This window comes from Rana temporaria, chromosome 4, assembly GCF_905171775.1.
Source record: "Rana temporaria chromosome 4, aRanTem1.1, whole genome shotgun sequence".
Taxonomy (NCBI): domain Eukaryota; kingdom Metazoa; phylum Chordata; class Amphibia; order Anura; family Ranidae; genus Rana; species Rana temporaria.
In genome coordinates, this window is record NC_053492.1 from 341,244,927 (window position 1) to 341,267,057 (window position 22,131).

At 43.4% G+C, this 22,131-nt stretch overlaps 1 protein-coding gene across 1 annotated transcript in view; it reads left to right on the forward strand.

The window, feature by feature from the left end:
- Positions 1–8,072: 8,072 nt before the first annotated feature.
- The window catches only part of HNRNPLL (heterogeneous nuclear ribonucleoprotein L like), a 122,300-nt gene continuing 108,241 nt past the window's right edge, over positions 8,073–22,131 (forward strand). The window contains exon 1 of the mRNA XM_040350780.1: positions 8,073–8,328. Within this exon, the coding sequence (XP_040206714.1) occupies positions 8,167–8,328 (162 nt within the window). The 5' untranslated portion in view covers positions 8,073–8,166. The remainder of the gene's footprint in view (positions 8,329–22,131) is intronic.

The following is a 22,131-nucleotide window of genomic DNA, read 5'->3' on the forward strand; positions in this document are numbered from 1 at the left end:
TAAAGTGTCGCAGTGCCACAAGCTGAAATTTCACCTGGTCAGGAAGGGGTATATGTGCCCAGTAAGGAAGTGGTTAAGTAACATGCTTTTTCTACTATTGATGGGTTGTATTTTCTATGTCAAAGCCAAAATTGCTTTTTACAACTCTTATGTATTTATAAAGTACTTTTTTATGTAATAAATACATTTTTACTAAACATTTATCGCTATACAGGTTAAAGAGGGGGTTCACCCTATAATTTTTTTTTTTTCCTAGCAATAAATTAAGCATAGTAGCGCGAGCTACAGTATGCCTTTATTAATTTTTTTTGCCCCGTACTCACTGTTTAATCCTATAGTGAAGATTCCAACTCCCCGCGGGGAATGGGCGTTCCTATCCAGAGGAAAGATGATTGACGGGCGGCTCTGGCGCGTCACGCTTCTCCGGAAATAGCCGAAATAGGACTTGGCTCTTCACGGCGCCTGCGCATAGTCTGTGCGCAGGCGCCGTATAGCGCCATGAAGAGCCGAGACCTACTCCGGCTATCTTCGGGGAGCGTGACGTGCCATAGCCGGCTGTTAATCATCTTCCCTCTGGATAGGAACGCCCATTCCCCGCGGGGAGTCTGAATCTTCACTATAGGATTAAACAGTGAGTACGGGGCAAAAAAAATAAATAAAGGCATACTGTAGCTCGCGCTACTATGCTTAATTTAATGTTAGAATGTTGTCATTAAGGGTGAACCACCGCTTTAAACTCAAAAAATGTGAATATTGTGCAAAAGTTCATTTATTTCACTAATGCAACTTTAAGGCCGGGTTCACACCTATGCGAATTGAGTGCGGCTTAAACCGCATCCAATTCGCAGAACATTTCTAAATACATTGTTTTCAATGAGGCTGGTTCACATATGTGCGATGCATTCGCACTGCACATTGCCGAAAAAACGTGTGCGTTTTCTAGGCATTGCGGTGCGGCTCAGGTGCGAATTGAGGCCCATTATCTTCTATGGGTACGCATCTGGTTCGCAGATGTGTTAATTTCTCTTCAGAATTTCTCTCATTCTACTCAATACACTTCCCCCCACCCCCTCCCCTCTCCCAGGTCTCCAAATTCGCAGCTAAAACGCAGCTGATCTGCTAAACAGTTCTCTTATCTCTCTTCAGAGATAAGAGAGCTGAAATTCTCACCGCACAAGTGTGAATCCGGCCTAAGACTCAATACATGCAAAGCAAGATAGTTCAAGCCGTGATTTGTCACAATTGTGATGATTATGGCTTACAGCTCATGAAAACCCCAAATCCACAATCTCAGAAAATTAGAATATTGCATGCAATCAATAAAACAAGGATTGTACATAGAACAATATCGGACCTCTGAAAAGTAGAAGCATGCATATGTACTCAGTACTTGGTTTGGGCCTCTTTTGCAGCAATTACTGCCTCAATGCGGCGTGGAAGTGATCAGCCTGTGGCACTGCTGAGGTGTTATGGAAGACCAGGATGCTTCAATAGCGGCCTTCAGCTCTTCTTCATTGTTCGGTCTCATGTCTCATCATTCTCTATGGGGTTCAGGTCAGGCGAGTTTGCTGGCCAATCAAGCACAGTAATCTCACGGTCATTGAACCAGGTTTTGGTGCTTTTGGCAGTGTGGGAGGTGCCAAGTCCTGCTGGAAAATGAAGTCAGCATCCCCATAGAGCTCGTCTGCGGAAGGAAGCATGAAGTGCTCCAAAATCTCCTGGTAGACGGCTGTGTTGACCCTGGACCTAATGAAGCACAGTGGACCAACACCAGCAGATGACATGGCTCCCCAAAGCAACACACTGGAAATTTCTCACTGGACTTCAAGCATCTTGCAGTGTGTGCCTCTCCATTCTTCCTCCATACTCTGGGTCCTTGGTTTCCAAATGAGATACACAATGTGCTCTCATCAGAAAAGAGGACTTTGGACCACTAAGCAACAGACCAGGTGTGTTTTTCTTTAGCCCAGGTAAGACGCTTCTGATGGTGTTTGTTGTTCAGGAGTAGCTTGACAAGAGGAATACGACATTTGAAGCCCATGTCCAGGATCCGTCTGTGTGTGGTGGCTCTTGATGCACGGACTCCAGCCTCAGTCCACTCCTTGTGAAAGTCCCCAACACTTTTGAATGGCCTTTTCCTGACAATCCTCTCCAGGCTGCGGTCATACCTGCTGCTTGTGCACCTTTTTCTTCCACACCTTTCCCTTCCACATAACTTTCTATTAATGTGCTTTGATACAGCACTTTGGGAACATCCAACTTCTTTTGCAATTACCTTTTGAGGCTTTTCATCCTTATGGAGGGTGTCAATGATGGTTTTCTGCACAACTGTCAGGTCAGCAGTCTTTCCCATGATTGTGATTCCTACTGAACCAGGGCCATCTTTTCCATTGGGCACCCGCCCGGGGGCCCCGCTTGCCTGGGGGGCCCCACCGGCTGCCCAGTAAATAAATGTGGAGAGTGACGGGTTAGAACTGCCCATGCCCAGTTTGCGGAAATCACAGAGAAGATCCAGTCCTCCATGAGTGCGGGGGGTTGCTGATGTAAGAGGAGAGTGAATGCAAAAATGTAGGGGGGCACTGATATAAAGGTTCCCCCTCCTATATTAGTGACCCCCCTTACCTTAGTGTATTTACTCTACGGAAGGTGGTCTCTGGTCACCAGAGTGCCCCCCACATCAGAGTTCCTCTTTACATCAGAGTCTGCAGGATTCCCCCTTACAATGCAAGGGGGAACTCAGTCTGTGGACCCTGATGTAAGTGGGAAAGAGAAAGCAGTGGACTCTGATATAAGGTGGTCTCTGGTCACCAGAGCCCCCCTCCACATCAGAGTTCCCCCTTAGATCATGATCTGCAGCGTTCCCCTTTACATAAGAGTTCCCTTTCACTGTAAGGGGGAATCCTGCAGACTCTGATGTAAGAGGAAACTCTGTGCTGCCTGGGTTATAGTAACCTGACCTTCATTTCAATGAAGACATATTTTTTATTTATTTTTTACTTTTGTTTAACTTAAACACATTGCTAATAGCACTAGCTATATGTTTATAGTTTAAATACTGACATTTGCATTGTTTGGCACTGAAAACTATAATTTTAGGTACTTTTTTTTGCAGTGGCAGTAAAAAATGTGGTTCTGCCAGTAGATTTTATGATATTTGTCAGTAAATTCTCGTGCGTGATTGTGTAGACAGGGCCCCAGTGCACTGTATTGCCCGGGGGCCTATAATGCTCTTAAGATGACACTGTACTGAACCAGACTGAGAGACCATTTAAAGGCTCAGGAACCCTTTGCAGGTGTTATGGCTGAGGCTGGGTTCACACTACTACACTACTTTGATCCTACTTTGCTCTGCTACATTGGTCCTACACTGATCCTACATTGGTCCTACATTGGTCCTACATTGATCCTACATTGGTCCTACATCCATCCTACTTTCATGAACAGGATACTACTTTGATCCGACTTTGTGATAGTCTGACTTGTTCTTTGACCAATCAAAACAATCCCAGAGTGAGATAAATTCCTTTTACTGCTGCTGTAATCACAAGTCGGATGTCAAAAGTCGGATGGTTAGGACAAGGCTCCTACTTTGATCCTACTTTAATGATATTCAATGGGTTGAAGTTGGATCAATGTCGGACCAAAGTAGTACAGGGAGTAGTTTCAAAGTCGGACCGACTTGTGTCGGACCAGTTAAGACAGCTCTCATAGGGAAACATTGATTTTCACACGTCATGCTACATGAGCTCCCAATGTAGGACCGTTGTAGGACAAGTGTGAACCCAGCCTCAATTAGCTGATTAGAGTGGGACACTTTAAACCTAGAATATTGCACCTTTTCACAGTATTCTAATTTTCTGAGATTGTGGATTTGGGGTTTTCATGAGCTGCAAGCCATGATCATCACAATTATGACAAATCATGGCTTGAACGATCTTGCTTTGCATGTAATGAGTCTATCTTGTATACTTTTAAGTTGTATTAGTGAAATAAATGAACTTTTGCACGATATTCAAATTTTTCGAGTTTCACCTGTATAAGTTATATTGTTTTGCTGCTAAAAAAAACCCTGAGGGAACTTCCATTCTGAAAGCCAATGTCATTGGCTCTTGACTCTGATTGGTGATACAACCAGTAACCATGCACATGAACGTCAAGTCTGAGTGTCCACCCAGAACAGGGAATGTCGTTCCCAGCCGTCATTTCACTATAGGCCAGGTGGGAACCGGTTAAACACCTCTTAATAAATGATCACCCTGATTCACTCTGGGGAGCCTTAACCACTTGCCGATCGCCCAGCGTTGTTATACGTTGGCTGTTTGAAGAGGAATATTGTTTTTATTGCAGCAGCTAGCTACCATAACCCTGATATCCTCTTCAGGAGCAGGCAGTCGACTTTCAGATAAAAGTGGTCTCTGCGGTGGATGCGATGCAAGATCACTTTTATCGGTGGCGGGAGAGGGCCCTCCCACCGCGCTCCAGTGCCCCCCCCCCCGCTGGCAGCGGAGATTGGATCCTTCACTGTGTGTAGTATGGAGCTGAGTGAGGGGAAGATGGCCTCCACCCAGCTCCATAAAATTGCAGGGTGGAAGCGACGTCAAAACATCACTTCTGCCCATAGACCACATTCTTTTTCACATTCACATTCCGCCCACATTTTTTTTTCAAATTTTTCTTTTCTTTAATGAATCTTTTATTTGTTATTGCATTTTAGTGTAAATATGAAATTTGAGGTCTTTTTGACCCCCAAATCTCATATTTAAGAGGTCCTGTCATGCTTTTTTTCTGGGATGTTTACACTCCTTACAATAGGAATAAAAGTGACACAATTTTTTTTTTTAAAGGAACAGTGTAAAAAATAAAATAAAAAGTTAAATAAGAAAAAACTTACAAATTTTTTAACGTCTGCGTCCCACCGAGCTCGCATACAGAAGTGAACGCATAAGTGAGTAGCGCCTGCATATGTAAATGGTGTTCAAACCACACATGTGAGGTATCACCGCAATCGTTAGAGTGAGAGCAATAAGTCTAGCTCTAGACCTCCTCTGTTAGGCCCCTTTCACATTGGACCTGTAGCCGCAAAGGCTGTATATCGCCGCTAAAAATAGTGGCACTATACTGCCGAGATTGGCGCGGGAATCGGCCGCTAGCGGTGCGGTATTAACCCCCGCAAGCGGCCGATAAAGGGTTAATACCGCCCACAATGCGCCTCTATAGAGGCGCATTGCGGACGGTATTGCCGGGGTTTCCCATTGTTTTCAATGGGAAGGAGCGGTATACATGCCGCTCCTCTCACCGCTCCAAAGATGCTGCTGACAGGAGATTTTTTTATCTCCCGCCAGCGCATCGCCTCAGTGTGAAAGGCCTCGGGCTTTCACATTGAGTCTGCAGTGAAGGAGTTTTTCAGGCGGGATAGCAGCGCTATTTTTAGCGCTGTACCGCCTGAAAAACTCCTCAATGTGAAAGGGCAATAAAAGAAAAATGTTACTGCGCTGATCTAATTATCCAGGGGGTTTAGTCTCTGGAGGTGTGGACTAATATAATACACCGTCAACCATATGTGAAATATATATATTAGGGACACAATGTACCCAATGTAAGGTGTAAATAACCTAAATACAAACAATCTGAAAAAATATATAACAAGTGTGACACAGTATTTTTTAAACTTGAATCACAGATATGAATTAGTGTGTCGGCATACACATCAATATGCCACAGTGCTCCTGTGAAGGAAAAATGGCTATTGTTACTACTACTAGCCGGCTAAATGGTGAAAACAAACATTTCCAAAAAATATGAATAAAAATATTATTCAAAAACAGGCACCCAATGTGCAATGCGCCAACTGCACCGTGAATTATCCAATAGCTGATATTGGAAACAAAAAGGTTCAATGTTGATAGTGCTGTGTACAGAAAAGTGCCGCTATCTCTTCCACCCGACAAAGATGTGCCACCATCACCAATGGTTAGACTCAACACTCACCAGACCCCAAGTAGTATTAGGCCCCAAAGTGGTGTCTTTTCTTTGTCCGTCAGTGGGTATTGCCTCCTTTTCCCTTTTACAAGATATCCTTAAATCCTCAAAAACAAGGGGCTCATCATGGTGTAGTATATTAAAATATATTTATTAAAAAAGTAAAAAATAACACTTACAATATAAAGTGCCTCTGACCGGCACTGAGTGTCTTTGGTAGTGTCAACCGTTAAAAGCCGCTGACCAGCATTTAAATGGCGTCCTGGAAGGTGTGCGTACCCCGCTTTGCTCCACGTGTGTTGCTACAAGGGATCCTTGCGTGTATGCTTTACCCTCCGTGTGTGTGTGTCCAGACAGCCTCTACGCGTTTCGCTATTGCGTCGTCAGGATATCTTGTAAAAGGGAAAAGGAGGCAATACCCACTGACGGACAAAGAAAAGACACCACTTTGGGGCCTAATACTACCTGGGGTCTGGTGAGTGTTGAGTCTAACCATTGGTGATGGTGGCACATCTTTGTCGGGTGGAAGAGATAGCGGCACTTTTTTGTACACAGCACTATCAACATTGAACCTTTTCGTTATACTGCAACCTATTGTATAAGAGCAAGATTGTCTGTCATTGGACTATTTTCAGTGCAGCTAGCACATTGCACATTCCACTGGTTGTTTGATAATCAATCATTTTATTCTTTGACATTTTTTGGTATTATTTGTTTCCAATATCAGCTATTGGATAATTCACGGTGCAGTTGGCGCATTGCACATTGGGTGCCTGTTTTTGAATAATATTTTTATATATATTTTTTGGAAATGTTTGTTTTCACCATTTAGCCGGCTAGTAGTAGTAACAATAGCCATTTTTCCTTCACAGGAGCACTGTGGGATATTGATGTGTATGCCGACACACTAATTCATATCTGTGATTCAAGTTTAAAAAATACTGTGTCACACTTGTTATATATTTTTTCAGATTGTTTGTATTTAGGTTATTTACACCTTACATTGGGTTCATTGTGTCCCTGATATATATATATTTCACATATGGTTGACGGTGTATTATATTAGTCCACACCTCCAGAGACTAAACCCCCTGGATAATTAGATCAGCGCAGTAACATTTTTCTTTTATTGCACAATTAACCCCTATCCAGGGTACACAGTACTGCAGCAGGTCACGGTTTTTATTTTATTTTGCGCCGGTGACACCTATCACCAATTTTTCAATGTGAAAGGGGCCTAACTCAAAACATGCAACCTGTAGAATTTTTTAAACGTTGCCTATGGAGATTTTTAAGGGTAAAAGTCTGTCGCTATTCCACGAGCGGGGCGCAATTTTGAAGCGTGACATGTTGGGTAGCAATTTACTCATAACATTATCTTTCATAATATAAAAAAATTTGCGCTAACTTTAATGTTGTGTATTTTTTCCTAAAAAATTGTGTGCTTGTAAGACCGCTGCACAAATACAGTGTGACAGAAAATATTGCAACGACCACCATTTTATTCCCTGTGGGTTCTGAGTAATTTTCTAGCAAAAAAAAAAACAGTAAACACCAAATTTCAAAACGAAGCTTTGTCCTTAAGTGGTTAACACAACTTATCACCCACTTTTCGCAGTTTACATACAACTTAATATAATTAAAAATATAACCTTTACTACCGCTTTAAATTTAGCAGCGGCTAGCAGCTTCCCTTCATTATATCCTCTAAAGTTCCGTTATTTCTTCTCAGCAGTTTCATAGTTTACAATGAGCCCCCCACTCTTTGTCTGCACATAACACCGTCCTATAATGCTGTGTGTAGGGGGGGGCTGTGTGTACGGAGGGGGCTGCACTCATTGCTGAGAACATTCTGAAGAGAAAACACGAGCACGGGCCGTTGTCCAGGCCGGTGCCTCTACACGCCCCTCAGATCCTGAAGAAACACGATCTCTGTGGTAACAGTTAAGCCAATCGGCGGCCGCAGCCTGACGCGGGGCGTGTCCTCACGCTGTTGTAAGCGCCGATGCGAAGCTTGGAACATGCGCCTTCTTCCCTGACAATCCCGGAGAAGGTGGGCCTTGGGCGCGTCGGCGCTCCGCCCACCCGCCTGTGCCCGCCCATTGCCACTCCTCCGCCCGGCTCCCCTCTGGATAAGCGTAGTGTGTATAGTGTCACATCAGACAGAGTGGGACAATAGCCGCTGAGATGTCGTCGTCTTCTTCATCATCCGAGCAATACGAGGAAGGCGAGTATGAGAGCAAAGCCAAGAGAATGAAGAGCGGCCAGGAGGACGGCGAGATAGACTGTACATCGGAGGAACAGGAGGGGGAGACGGCCACAGTACCTGGAGACACGGCCAGCTATGGGGTAATGCTGTACTCTGATCTAATGCGCACACATCCTCCTCTGGGGGCTCACATCCCACATTTCCCCATAGACTGACCCACTGGGGGGACCACGGGACACATCTATGATCGCTAATGGGATGTGATCGGATCTATTGGTGGTCTGATCACTACATGTATGCCCACCGATGATCTGATCACTACATGTATGCCCACCAATGATCTGATCACTACATGTATGCCCACCAATGATCTGATCACTACATGTATGCCCACCAATGATCTGATCACTACATGTATGCCCACCGATGATCTGATCACTGCATGTATGCCCACCAATGATCTGATCACTACATATATGCCCACCAACTATTTGATCACTGCATGTATGCCCACCAATGATCTGATCACTGCATGTATGCCCACCAATGATCTGATCACTAAATGTATGCCCACCAATGATCTTATCACTACATGTATGCCTAACAATGATCTGATCACTACATATATGCCCACCAAGGATTTGATCTGATCACTACATGTATGGCCACCAATGATCTGATCGCAACATGTATGCCCACCAATGATCTGATCACTACATGTATGCTCACCAATGTTCTGATCGCAACATGTATGGCCACCAATGATCTGATCAGATCGCTACATGTATGCCCACCAATGATTTGATCAGATCACTGCATGTATGCCCACCAATGATCTGATGACTATATGTATGCCCACCAATGATCTGATGACTATATGTATGCCCACCAATGATCTGATCACTACATGTATGCCCACCAATGATCTGATCACTACATGTATGCCCACCAATGATCTGATCACTACATGTATGCCCACCAATGATCTTATCACTACATGTATGCCTAAAAATGATCTGATCACTACATATATGCCCACCAAGGATTTGATCTGATCGCAACATGTATGGCCACCAATGATCTGATCGCAACATGTATGCCCACCAATGATCTGATCACTACATGTATGGCCACCAATGATCTGATTAGATCGCTACATGTATGCCCACCAATGATTTGATCAGATCGCTGCATGTATGCCCACCAATGAACTGATCACTACATGTATGCCCACCAATGACCTGATCACTACATGTATGCCCACCAATGATCTGATCACTACATGTATGCCCACCAATGATCTGATCACTACATGTATGCCCACCGATGATCTGATAACTACATGCATGCCCACCAATGATCTGATCACTGCATGTATGCCCACCAATGATCTGATCACTACATATATGCCCACCAACTATTTGATCACTGATTTGATAAATGATTGAGTTCCCCTTCGCTTGATCTCTTTCAATAATCGATCTATAGTCTGCAACCCATTCGATCAGTATGCCACAAAAGGAAATGGATATTGATTTTATAGCTAAAATACAATCAGAATGTACGATTATAAATTATTGATCACATCTCTGTTCCCACCATGTAATCTCATATTCTGATTGATCCAAATACGATTGTATTCATGAAAGAAGTATGTGATTCCTTCTGATTAATGTAAACAGCTGATAATATTGCACCCTGGGTGATCAATGTGGTTTGAATCTATTTGAGATTAATGTAAATCAATCAGAAGAGAAGTTTTGGCTATTTGGTCACAGAGCCTATAGTTTTGATCGAATCGCACATGGATTAGATAAATAAAATAGAAGCGTATATGGCAGCCACCATATGACATGTCAAAGATAAGGGGGGATTCAGTAATGCTGCCGCACTGCTTTTCTAGCGTTCATCCCACTTGTTCTTGTTTTGCGAAAAATGAATGAATCATTTGTGATTATGTTTTGGTGCAAACAGCGACTTGTGCGCCAAATTCAGGTAGTTCTAAAATGCTCCATGTCAACATTGTGGCGCAATACCTGGAATGAATTCAAAATAAGATACCAACACTTGTAATCTTACGGAAGTGGAGTAATCAAGACCGACTCTTTTGGTGTACAGAGACAGGCTCTGGCCAAAGTGTCGCACTTCTAAAAGTAGCACAACGTGCACCCAATTCGAGTACGGGTTCCAGACCTGTACATACATTTCACGCACGCCATGTTACTTTTAGAAAGCACACAAGACACTTTTGCAGGATCAGCCTGCGCCCGTCTTTACGATCTTTAGGGACTGTCATCAGTCGATTTTTGAGCAAAACCAATTGATTTTAAACTGATTCTGATAGGTCTGGACTGAAAATGCGATGATGGAAAAGTAGATCATTTGATACGATCAATTAATGTATGATGTATTGAACTATTCTTTTGATTTTCTGATCATATTTCCAATCAGACAGCAAATCTATCAACAACACAATTGTATATAAAGTTGTTCTATTTATGACCACCATAACCTTATTATTATTATACAGGATTTATATAGCGCCAACAGTTTATGCAGACCTACAGTTACAATACCATTTAATACAGGAGAAATCGGAGGGCCCTAATTACATGTCTTTGTGTGTCTTTGTGTGTCTGTGGACCGGCAGATCTAAGGACACTTGTACATTTTTACTTTTTTTCCCCGCACCATTTAATTTATTTATTTTTGAACCCAGGTGCAATACGCACAGTTGTGTAAAGATCTGTAATATAGAGATGCATTCACAGGTGTTAAAGAAAATGAATTAGAAAATGTTAAGTTTCAGTACGGTTATATCATTATTATTATTATTATTATTATTATACAGGATTTATATAGCGCCAACAGTTTGTGCAGCGCTTTACAACATCAGGGAAGACAGTACAGTTACAATACAATTCAATTCAATACAGGAGGGATCAAAGGGCCCTGCTCGTTAGAGCTTACAATCTAGAAATATACTTGTATATCCATGTAAATTGATACACTGGCTACATGTATGAAAATGTTACGTGTGTGTGTGTGTATATATATATATATATATATATATATATATATATATATATATACCCAGGGTCTTTATGGAACATAATTTGCGTAATTTATTTGGGATCTTTCTGTCAGCAAGATTCAGCATCTAAACTTCAGTAAATTATTGCATCCGTGTGTAAGGCCCTGTTCACACCAGATATTGTACAGGAATGCTATCGCTTTCCGGAGCAATTTCTGTGGGATTTGAGTGCAGTGCGTTATTATTATACCGCGCCAACAGTTAACTTAGCGATTTATAACTTGAGGGTAGACCGTACTAAAACTTTGGTACAGTAGGAATCAGAGGGCCCTGCTCCTGATGCCTTGTACACACGATCGCGTTTCTCGGCGGTCAAAAGACAGAGGGGAAAACCGAGAACCGGCTCGGTCACTTTTCCCCATGTACACACGGCCGGTTTTCCCGACAGGAAATCTAACTGAGAACTTTGGTCGGGAAAACCTGCCGTGTGTATGCTCCACAGCAGTGTTTCCCCATAAGAAAACTGCGCAGTGATTTGCAGTGAGAAAAAAGAGAGCATGTTCTCATTTTTTTTCCTGTCTTGAAAACTCATAAGGAACATACATACACATGGCCGGTTTTCCCGGCCAAAGGAAAACACGTCAGTTTTCCCGACGGGAAAACCGGTCGTGTGTACAAGGCATTAGCGCTTACAATCTAAGAGGGAAGGTCAAGAGATACAAGAAGTAATAACTGTGTGGGATATGCTGATGGAGAAAATAAATGTACAGTTGTTAGGTGGGGGCCAGATAGGCTTCTCTGAAGAGATGGGTTTTCAGGGATAGTCTAAGGCCTTGTACACACGGTCGGACCAAACCAATGAAAACGGACGGAAGTTCAGTTTCATCTGTCCAAACCGACCGCGTGTAGGCCCCATCGGTCCGTTATCCTTCGGACGCAAAATTGAGAACTTGCTTTAAAATTGGTCCGATGGGCGCCTGACCGATCGGTCCAAAGTGATGGTTAGTACGCAAAAGCATCGGTTCCAAACCCGTGCATGCTCAGAATCAAGTCGACGCATGCTTGGAAGCATTGAACTTCATTTTTCTCAGCACGTCGTTGTGTTTTACGTCACCGCGTTGGACTCGATCGGTTTTAAAACTGATGGTGTGTACGCACATCAGACCATCAGTCTGCTTCAGCGGTTATCCGATGAAAACGGTCCTTCGGACCGTTCTCATCGGATGGACTGGTCGCGTGTACAGGGCCTGAAAGTGTACAGAGTAGGAAAAAGGTGGACATATTGGGGTAGGGCATGCCAGAGGATGGGAGAGGCTCTGGAGAAGTCCTAGAGGCGAGCATGGGATGAGGTGACAAGGGAGCCCAAGAGCAGGTGGTCTTAGGAGGAGTGAAGAGAACGTTTAGGTTGGTATTTTGAGACTAGGTCAGTGATGTAGCTGGGGGCCAAGTTGTGGATGGCTTTGTAAGTTATTGTTAGTATCTTGAATTTGATTTGTTGGTTGAGTGGCAGCCAATGGAGGGATTGGCAGAGCATTCATAATGTATTTAAGTGGGGATAGCCTATTTAGAGGTAAGCCAGTGAGGAGGGAGTTGCAGTAGTCGAGAGGAGAGATGACCAGGGAGTGGATTAGAAGCTTTGTGGTGACAATGGGGCTTATTTACGAAAGGCAAATCCACTTTGCACTACAAGTGCACTTGAAAGTGCATTTGCTGTAGATCGGAGGGGGACATGCAAGGAAAAACAGCATTTTTTGCTTGCACGTGATTGGATGATGAAATCAGCAGAGCTTCCCCTCATATCTACAGCAGTCTACAGTGACTGCACTTCCAAGTGCACTTGTAGTGAGCTTGTAGGGCAGAGTGGATTTACCTTTAGGCCCCTTTCACATTGAGGAGTTTTTCAGGCGGTAAAGCGCTAAAAATAGCGCTGCTATACCGCCTGAAAAACTCCTGCACTGCAGACTCAATGTGAAAGCCCGAGGGCTTTCACACTGAGGCGATGCGCTGGCGGGAGACAAAAAAATCTCCTGTCAGCAGCATCTTTGGAGCGGTGAGAGGAGCGGCGTGTATACCGCTCCTTCACCGCTCCTTCCCATTGAAAACAATGGGAACCGCGGCAATACCGCCCGCAATGCGCCTCTATAGAGGCGCATTGCGGGCGATATTAACTCTTTATCGGCCGCTAGCGGGGGTTAATACCGCACCGCTAGCGGCTGATACCCGCGGCAATTCCGGCGGTATAGCGCCGCTATTTTTAGCGGCGTTATACCGCCACCGCGGCTCCCGCCCCAGTCTGAAAGGGGCCTTAGTAAATCAACCCCATTGATTAGGAAGGAGCGTATCTTGAAGATGTTGAGAAAATTGCAAATTTTGGATAGCGATTGGATGTACGGCCGAAAGGTTAGTTCAAAGTCCAGGATTTTCGTTTTCAACCCTTTCATTTGAATGGGTTGAAATCGCACAGCATCGCACCAAAAGTAGTGCATGCACTACCTTTAAAAATGCATTGCAACTGGATCACAAGGTACTGTGCAATCTGGTGTAGGCAAAAGCAGTGCGTTTTACTATCTGCATTCTTCCTGCTGTGGAGAAAGCCTCTTGAGGGGGAGGGGTGAGCAGGAGTGTCAGGACGCCCACTAACACACAGCTCCTTTCTCTATCTGCAAAGTAGAGAGTGTCCTGACTTGCCTGCTCGCCCCCTCCCCCCTCAAAGCCTCGCATTACGATGTGTAGTTACAGACAGAAGAACAGGAAGTGAGGATTTCTCTGAAAAAATAAGGACATTTAAAAGCAAAATCGAAGGATGAGGTAAGTGAAGAAGGACTGCACTGAGGTAAAGGAAGCTATTTAGGGAAAAAAAATCCTTTACAACCCCTTTTTAATATGCTTGTTTTGTTTTCGTGTCACCCGTTGTCCCTGGAAGGGGCAAAAAACTAGGGCCCCATTTACACCCTTTTCCAGGGCAGAATGTTGTTTGTGCTTGCCAGGTGAAGGGATTTCCCAAGGGCATGATGGGCCGAGAAATATAATGCAGGCTGTTCAAAAGAATCAGATGAACGCACACCAGATATTTCCAAACGCCGTCTTTATTTGTTCATAAAAGTAATAGGGAAAATGAACAAAGACCTCTGTTTTCTGCAAAAATAAAATATTGCATGGGGAGGGGGGGAGGGGGGATGTATAAAAAAGACGAATAGCACAACCAGACCACCTCTCGTATCACAGACAATACAGCAGTTTTTGTGTTTATTTGCAATGCCCTACGTCTGCAATCCTGGGCAGCCAACTGAGGCCTGTGATGGAATTACCACCAGACAGATTTTTACTCCAAACTGACACAATTACAGAGTAGTCAGGGGCAGATTTTATTGTTGCGTTACAGGCAGAGGGTGCATATGTGTGTCTTATAATGAATATATGTCACAATCTGACTCATACAGTAGCTCCGGTTTAGCTTTGCCTTGCTGTGTGACAGAATTGATACATGTCCCCCATTGCTTGCTTTATTGGGTATTTGAATTTGATATATGTACACAACGAAGGGCCTGTTCACACTGTGTGCAGTTACCGACATTTTCTCACACTGGATGAATGCAGATAGCGACAATGACTCATCGAAAACCTGTGCGCACAAGTTTATATGCGTTCAGGACATAGGTGTTAAAATGCATCATGTTTGCAATTTATGTAAATGTGCATAATCGCAAAATACACCTTTAAAATCACATTAAGCAAAGCAAGCACATACAAAATGCAGGTAAATGTGCATAAAAAATTGCATGTGACTGCAGGCCAATGCAAATGCATTTTTACAGTGTTTTATGCACATCATAGTGTGATTGGCGAGTATACACTTTTAAATCCAATAGTATTATGCTGTAATTTAAAAATATACTTCTACATGCATATTGAACTACACACCTTCTATTGGTTGTATACTGCTGGAAGGTTTTTTTTTCTTCTTCTTCCTGCAAGGTAAAGGGATAATGTGCTAGTATGCATCGCATTCTAGCACATTATGTGAAGCTTACTTTAAAATAAAGCTGTTCCAGCACCGCAGCCGCATCCATTTTCACCCGTCTCGCTTTTGGGTTTACTAAGGCCCTGTGATTGGCCGGAGCCGCAATGACATCACTGGCGCGCATGCGAGTGAGAGCCGCCTTTAACGGCATAAGGCTTGGAGGAACGGCATTGGTGGCCATTCCATCTGAGCGCATGCGCCAGTGATGTCACTGGCTGCATGTAATGTAAATATCTCCTAAAGTCCTAAACGTTTAGGGGATATTTACACTACCTATAGGTAAGCCTTATTATAGGCGTTTTTATAACGTTATTTTAGCGTCCAGTGTGTATGGGGCCTTAACAGTAGCTAAATAGTGTAATCCATATTTGCCTAGTATATGACCAGCCTAATGCCTCTTGCACAAAGGGCTGTCTAGCTGCTTTGCACCCCTCCCGGTGTTTTAGTGCACCTCTGCTGCCTGCAGCCTGTTAAAGACTATACCAGGTAGCCGCTAAATGCTGTACAGAGTGGTGCCTGCATTTTTTTGGGTGCCTACACTTTCAGAGAAACAAATGCCTGGAATGCAGAAGACTTAAATCTAAGATGTCAGGAGCAATGCACAGCAGCTAGAGGGCCCTGTGCGCAAGGGCCTGGCTATAAGAAAACCAATATTTTGGCCATTTTCACAAGATTTTGCATGCTAAGCTAATCAAAGGGGTCAACAATATTTTCTACCATTCCTTCCATATAAATATAAAATTTAAAGCTACGGTAATCTCTAGGGATAATATATATTTTTTTTAATTTACTTAGAGCAGGGATCGACAAATCCCGGGCACCAGGTCGCCATGGCGACTAGAAATAGTGTCCTGGCGACTTGGCTTGGAAGGTGGGCAACAAAAAAAAAAAAAAGTTTTTTTTTTTGTGTGAGCTGGTTCCATCTGGTGGTGAGCCGTTGGTATTACAAGTTATTACCACCAGATGTGAGCTGGCGCCATCTGGTGGTGGCCGTTGGTATTACAAGTTGAGCATTACAAGTTAAACAGCAATTCTAATGTCATTTTTCACTATTTTCACTGCCATCTTCTTCCCTCTAATTAGAACCCCCAAACATTATATATATTTTTTATCCTAACACCCTAGAGAATAAAATGGCGATCGTTGCAATACTTTCTGTCACACCGTATTTGCGCAGCGGTCTTACAAGCGCACTTTTTTGGGAAAAAATTACACTTTTTTAAATTAAAAAATAAGGCAACAGTAAAGTTATCCCCATTTTTTTTAATATTATGAAAGATAATGTTACGCCGAGTAAATTCATACCCAACATGTCATGCTTCAAAATTGCGTTTGAACACCGTTTACATATGCGGGCGCTGCTCACGTATGTGTTCGCTTCTGCGCGCAAGCTCGTCGGGATGGGGTGCGTTTTCTGGCTCCTAACTTTTTTAGCTAGCTCCTAGATTCCGAACAAATTTGTCAACCCCTGACTTAGAGCCCTTCATTGGTTGCCGGTAAAAGACAGAATATCCTTCAAAGCACTTTGCCTAATGCATAAGTGCATCCAAGGAAAAGCCCCCCAATATCTATCCGAAAAAATAAAAGCCCATAACCCCAATTGTATTCTGCGATCCACCAATCAAAACCTTGTCCAGATACCCAAGGCCAGGTACAAGTCCAAAGAAGATCGAAGGTTTGCAGTCCATTGACCTCGCCTGTGGAATGCACTACCAACTGCCATCCGTCTGGAGGTGTACCACTTGGCCTTCAGGAGAAAGATTAAAACCCATCTCTTCTGAGGTCAAAGGGTTTTACCCTACGGTTATGGTTACAGCGCCCAGAGGCGATTCAGTTTGCACGTTGCTGCGCTATATAAATTTTTCACTCACTCACTCAGAGCCAACTTGGTTGGTTGTAATTATTAATGTTCTATCCAGAGAGAGCTGCAAGGGAATCTCAAAATCATCGTAGTGCCACGTATGGGTGCCACGTATGGGAAGTGCTTTTGTGGCAGTGCTGGTGCATCTTTCCCTATGTTACAGGAAACACAGGGAGTCGCTCGCTTGGCACCTCTGCTGGTCTGAATTTTTTTCTTCTTCTGTATACTAGATGTTCTCTGATTTGAGTAGGGGCATAGGAGACTTCACAATAACCTCTTTGTCAAATCGAAGAATGGGGGTTATTTATGAAAGGAAAATCAACTTTGCACTACAAGTGCAAAGTGCACTACAAGTGCAAAGTGCACTTGATATTGCACTGAAAGTGCACTTGGAAATGCAGTCGCTGTAAATCTGAGGGGTAGATCTGAAATGAGGCTGATTTTATTATCCAATCATGTGCAAGCTAAAATGCTGTTTTTTTTCTTGCATGTCCCCCTCGGATCTACAGCGACTGCACTTCCAAGTGCACTTTCAGTGCAATTTCAAGTGCACGTTGCACTTGTAGTTTTCACTTGTAGTGCAAAGTGGATTTGCCTTTTAGTAAATAACCCCCAATGTCTCCTATTCATTAAAAACATTTTTTTGCTGAATGGCACATGTGCAGAGCAAACCATTTCTTGTGTTCAGTGTACCAGAGGGGAAGATGCTCCAGCACTGCCATGTCAAAAAAGCACTTCTGTTATGTGGCACAGAGTACTATGGTGGTTATGAGGCTCCTGCGGGCGACAGATGTGACATATTGATAATTAAAGGTAACCAAGCTAACCCAATGTAAGTGGTAAAACTAGATCATTCCTGCACTTTCTATAAACTGCTAATGGTTTGTTGCCTCGATCCTTTCAATTGTTTATGTAATTTACAGCAAATTGCAGTTGGCAAAAAACTGCAGTGGATATAGCTAGCATAGATGTTTTAATCCGTTTGTAATTATAACCACTCTGTTGCCAAAAAATGACATCTTGAATAAGAAGAGTAATAATACCAGCCCTGCTGCCAGTGTCTTCAATCTTCCTTCACTTGCATAGCTAAACCAGCCCAAAAAACTTTTAGGCTTCATTTCCACCGGTCGTTTTTACAGCCACTTGTGTTAGCCTTTTTTACAGCTTAAAAACGCCTGTCCATGTTTATTTTGTAAAAAAAAAAAAAACTCAAAAACGCCGCGGTAGTGTTTTTGAGCGTTTTCGCAAGTTTTTGAGCGTTTTTTAACATCTGGCGTTTTTACAGCTCTACTCTGGAGCTTCAGAACGCCCTGGTCCTGCGTTTTTTTTACAGCACAAAAACGCCTATGCCATTTGCAGCTCAAAAACGCCTATGTGGGCATGATGCCATAGAATAACATGGACAGGCGTTTTTAAGCTGTAAAAAACGCTCAGAAAAGTGGCTGTAAAAACGTCAGTGGAAATGAAGCCTTAGTATCCCAACAATTGCAGATATTTTTTCTTTTGCAGCAGAGGCTCTTTCACTTGCTTTTCTATAAACATAAACTGTAATAGAGGGAAGTGCTAGGTGCACTATATCCTAATAACATGTGTACTATATCAGAAAGAAAAGATAGATTTTGACACAAACCTAGATAAAAATACCCAATTTTATTACAATGATCAAAAGGTTAAAAACAAGGTAAAAATTGTATACAAAATTAGCTATTTTACAGTGTTTCCCTCGATGAAATACTGTATCCACAGCTACAGAAACTCCTAAAATTCCAAATTATACTTGAGGTGTCTTCAACGCGTTTTGTGGGAGACCCCGCTTCTTCAGGGGGTGTAGGGGAGTGCTAATAATCACTGGAATTTACAGGAAAAATTACAAATTATATATAATTCGGCAAAACCATCTAGAGCAGGGCTCAAAAATTCAAGTCCCGAGCTACTAGCCAGCCTCAAGGGTTACTCGCCACCAGTTGGCCCACCCAACCGCCCCCACCCCATAGCTCACGAAATGACACCTAAATGTTTTATGCAGAATTAAGTTACAAAAATAAATATTAGCAACAACCACAACAACAACTTTATCCGTGCCACCAATGCAGGCTGCCTATGTCCACCAATGCAGCCTTGTGCCCACCATGCAGCTGTGTGTCCACCATGCATTCATGTGTCCACCATGCATTCATGTGTCCGCCATGCAGCCTTGTGCCCGCCATGCAGCCGTGTGCCCACCATGCAGCTGTGTGCATGCAGCCTTGTGTCCACCATGTAGCCTTGTGCCCACCATGCAGCCGTGTGCCCACCATGCAGCCGTGTGCCCACCATGCAGCCTTGTGCCCGCCATGCAGCCTTGTGCCCACCATGCATCCGTGTGCATGCAGCCTTGTGCCCACCATGCAGCTTGTGTCCACTATGCAGCCTACTTGTGCAGGGGAGGAAAGGAACAGGAGAGCCACCGGGTGATCAGAACGCAGCGCAGGGAACACATCGGTAACAGCTTTCATTTCAATTGCCATGTTCCCACTACTCAACGTCATATACAGAAATGCATTGTCCATGAATGTAAACCGATTGATTGTACATTTGCACTGCATGCTCAAGGTATCATGGCCACTTTTTCTGATCCAGCAAATCATCATCACTAGATAAGTTCCCTAGTTCTTAAACCATCCACACAATAAATCTGATACATCCATGCATGTGCGGTTTCTTTGCAGAACCACAGGGAATCGCCTTTGGGAGAGAAATGTTGGAAGTTGTTTCTTTTATGAGAAACTCTATTTCTGCAAAGCTGTGTTCTCCCCAGAGTTATTTCTCAACATGTCAAGAGGTGGATTTGCATGTAAAGTGAATTAAGGATCACTTATATTTAAGAAATTAGCAATCATATTTTGCTGTGCTGTGCCACCTGCTCAAAGCAGTGTTCAAATGTATATTTGTCTTTAAAATACACCCAAACCGTGAAGGTCTCATGCACACTGGACATTTAACCCAGTGCATGAGGCTCAGGAATTTAGGTGTGGGTGGTAGAAGGGGTAGGTGTACTGTACAGCCCCGCCGCCTGCAGCCTGTCAAACTCTGAGACCTCATGCACACTGTTGCTGTTAAACGGACGTTCAGAGGCAGATGCTTTTTTCAACTGCCCCTGAACACATTCAATGTTCTCTTGTGTGACCATGTACACAGTTTTGTTTACAGTAATTTTTAGGCAGTTGCGTTTAACAGCCTTTCTTTGAAGGCAAAAAAATGAGTTCAGACGCCAAAGATTTCCACGTTTCAGACTCCAAATGCTTCTAAACGCGGTACCAGCGTTTAGCCGTGTTTTCGTTTATAAGCGTTTTTAAAGGTCCCCAATTTTTGGGATATTAAAATACAATGAAAAATTATGAAAAAAGATGGGAAACAATGTATATACACATACCTGATAGTCATCAACAGTCGTTCCTCTGGTGGCACACTCTTCCTTATATTCCTGTCCATCTGTGTCAAACTGGGCTGAACTTTTTCCAAAATTCAGGGTAGGTACGCAACTGTACGTACATGTTGGTATAATATCCTACCGACATGCACTGTGCGATCAATAGATGGGTCCAGTAGCAACAAACTCTGGTCCTCGCACGCAATTTGCGACGCCGTTCTAGCCTCATCAAGAGCAACATCAGGAGCATTTGCTGACATATGCTCATAATGGGATCCATTATAAAAAAAGCAAAGAAATGGAGGCAAATACAAGGACACTGCTGCTCTCTCTGCTGCTCCTAATCACTCTGGTCTCACAAAATGGCTGAAATAGTTAAATAATATGTTTTTTTTGAGCTTAGGGAGGGTGCTTCTAAATGGAAACGCGGTAAAACGTCGCTAAACGTGGCATGCAAAAGCGGCTAAACAGACTTTGCCTCAGTGTCCTGAGAGGCTGAAAGCAGCTACAACTGAACTGGACAGTGGACTAAGCAGTACTTACATTTAGTGCAGTATGCTCCCAGGGACAAATGCCCAATATTCGAGCAGTCTTCCGGGCATTCGTCCTTGGGCACATACACTAACACAACGCCATCAAGCAGCAGCTGTTAGCCTCTCCTAAAGTTTGAGAAGCTGCCAGCAGTGGGGCTGAGGTAGTGTACGTCTTGTCCCTTTCACCCACACCTAAATGCCAGAGCCTCATGCACAAGAACTAAACGCCCAGTGTGCAGGAGGCCTGAAACCGTTGGAAAATATTGTGCAATAAAGACACACAGGCCTGACCTGTGATATGCCTTCTCTTTAATCAGCAGTAAAGATCAGACATACTGGAAAAAATTCATAGCTGTTTCAAAATGAGCATTGCATGTTAGATATCTACCTGAAAGCATCAGCGAGCATTTGTATTACTATGCCATATCATACAATCTCAAATCATACCTGATTTTAAGTGAGGAGGAGAAACCCACAATTGCTATATGTGTCACGTTTGTGCTCCTTTATACTAGGCTTGGCATTGTCTACACTTCCTTTCATTAAACTGTTGAAAACTGACTTCATAACTGAAAGTATATGAACTCCAGAAATGTGATATCTCTGCAAAGAAGTGATGTAAAACCAATTCACAGAGCTATCATAATTAAATAGTTTTTTTTTTTTTTTTTTTAGAAAAAGGACAATTTATTTTCAGCTCAATCCAATAAAATTTAAAGAAGTTGTAAAGTCAGAAGGTTTTTTATCTTGAGGCTGGGTTCACATCTAAGACGGATGCGGCTCGCAGCAGGGGACTAAACGCAGCCAAAGACGCACAGCACTCCTGTGCAAGCCGCTTTGCAGCCGCCACAAAGATATGTGATATGCAAATTAGATGCAGAGAAACCCACATCCAATCCGCACTGGTGCGAACCCAGTCTAATGCATTTTTTGCATTAGGATAAAAAGCCGTCTGTGTGCAGCAGCCCCCCCTAATACTTACGTGAGCCCCATCTCTGTCCAGCGATGCCCACGACTGTCCGAGACTCTTCTTCCTGATTGGCTGAGACACAGCAGCGGAGCCATTGGCTTCCGTTGCTGTCAAG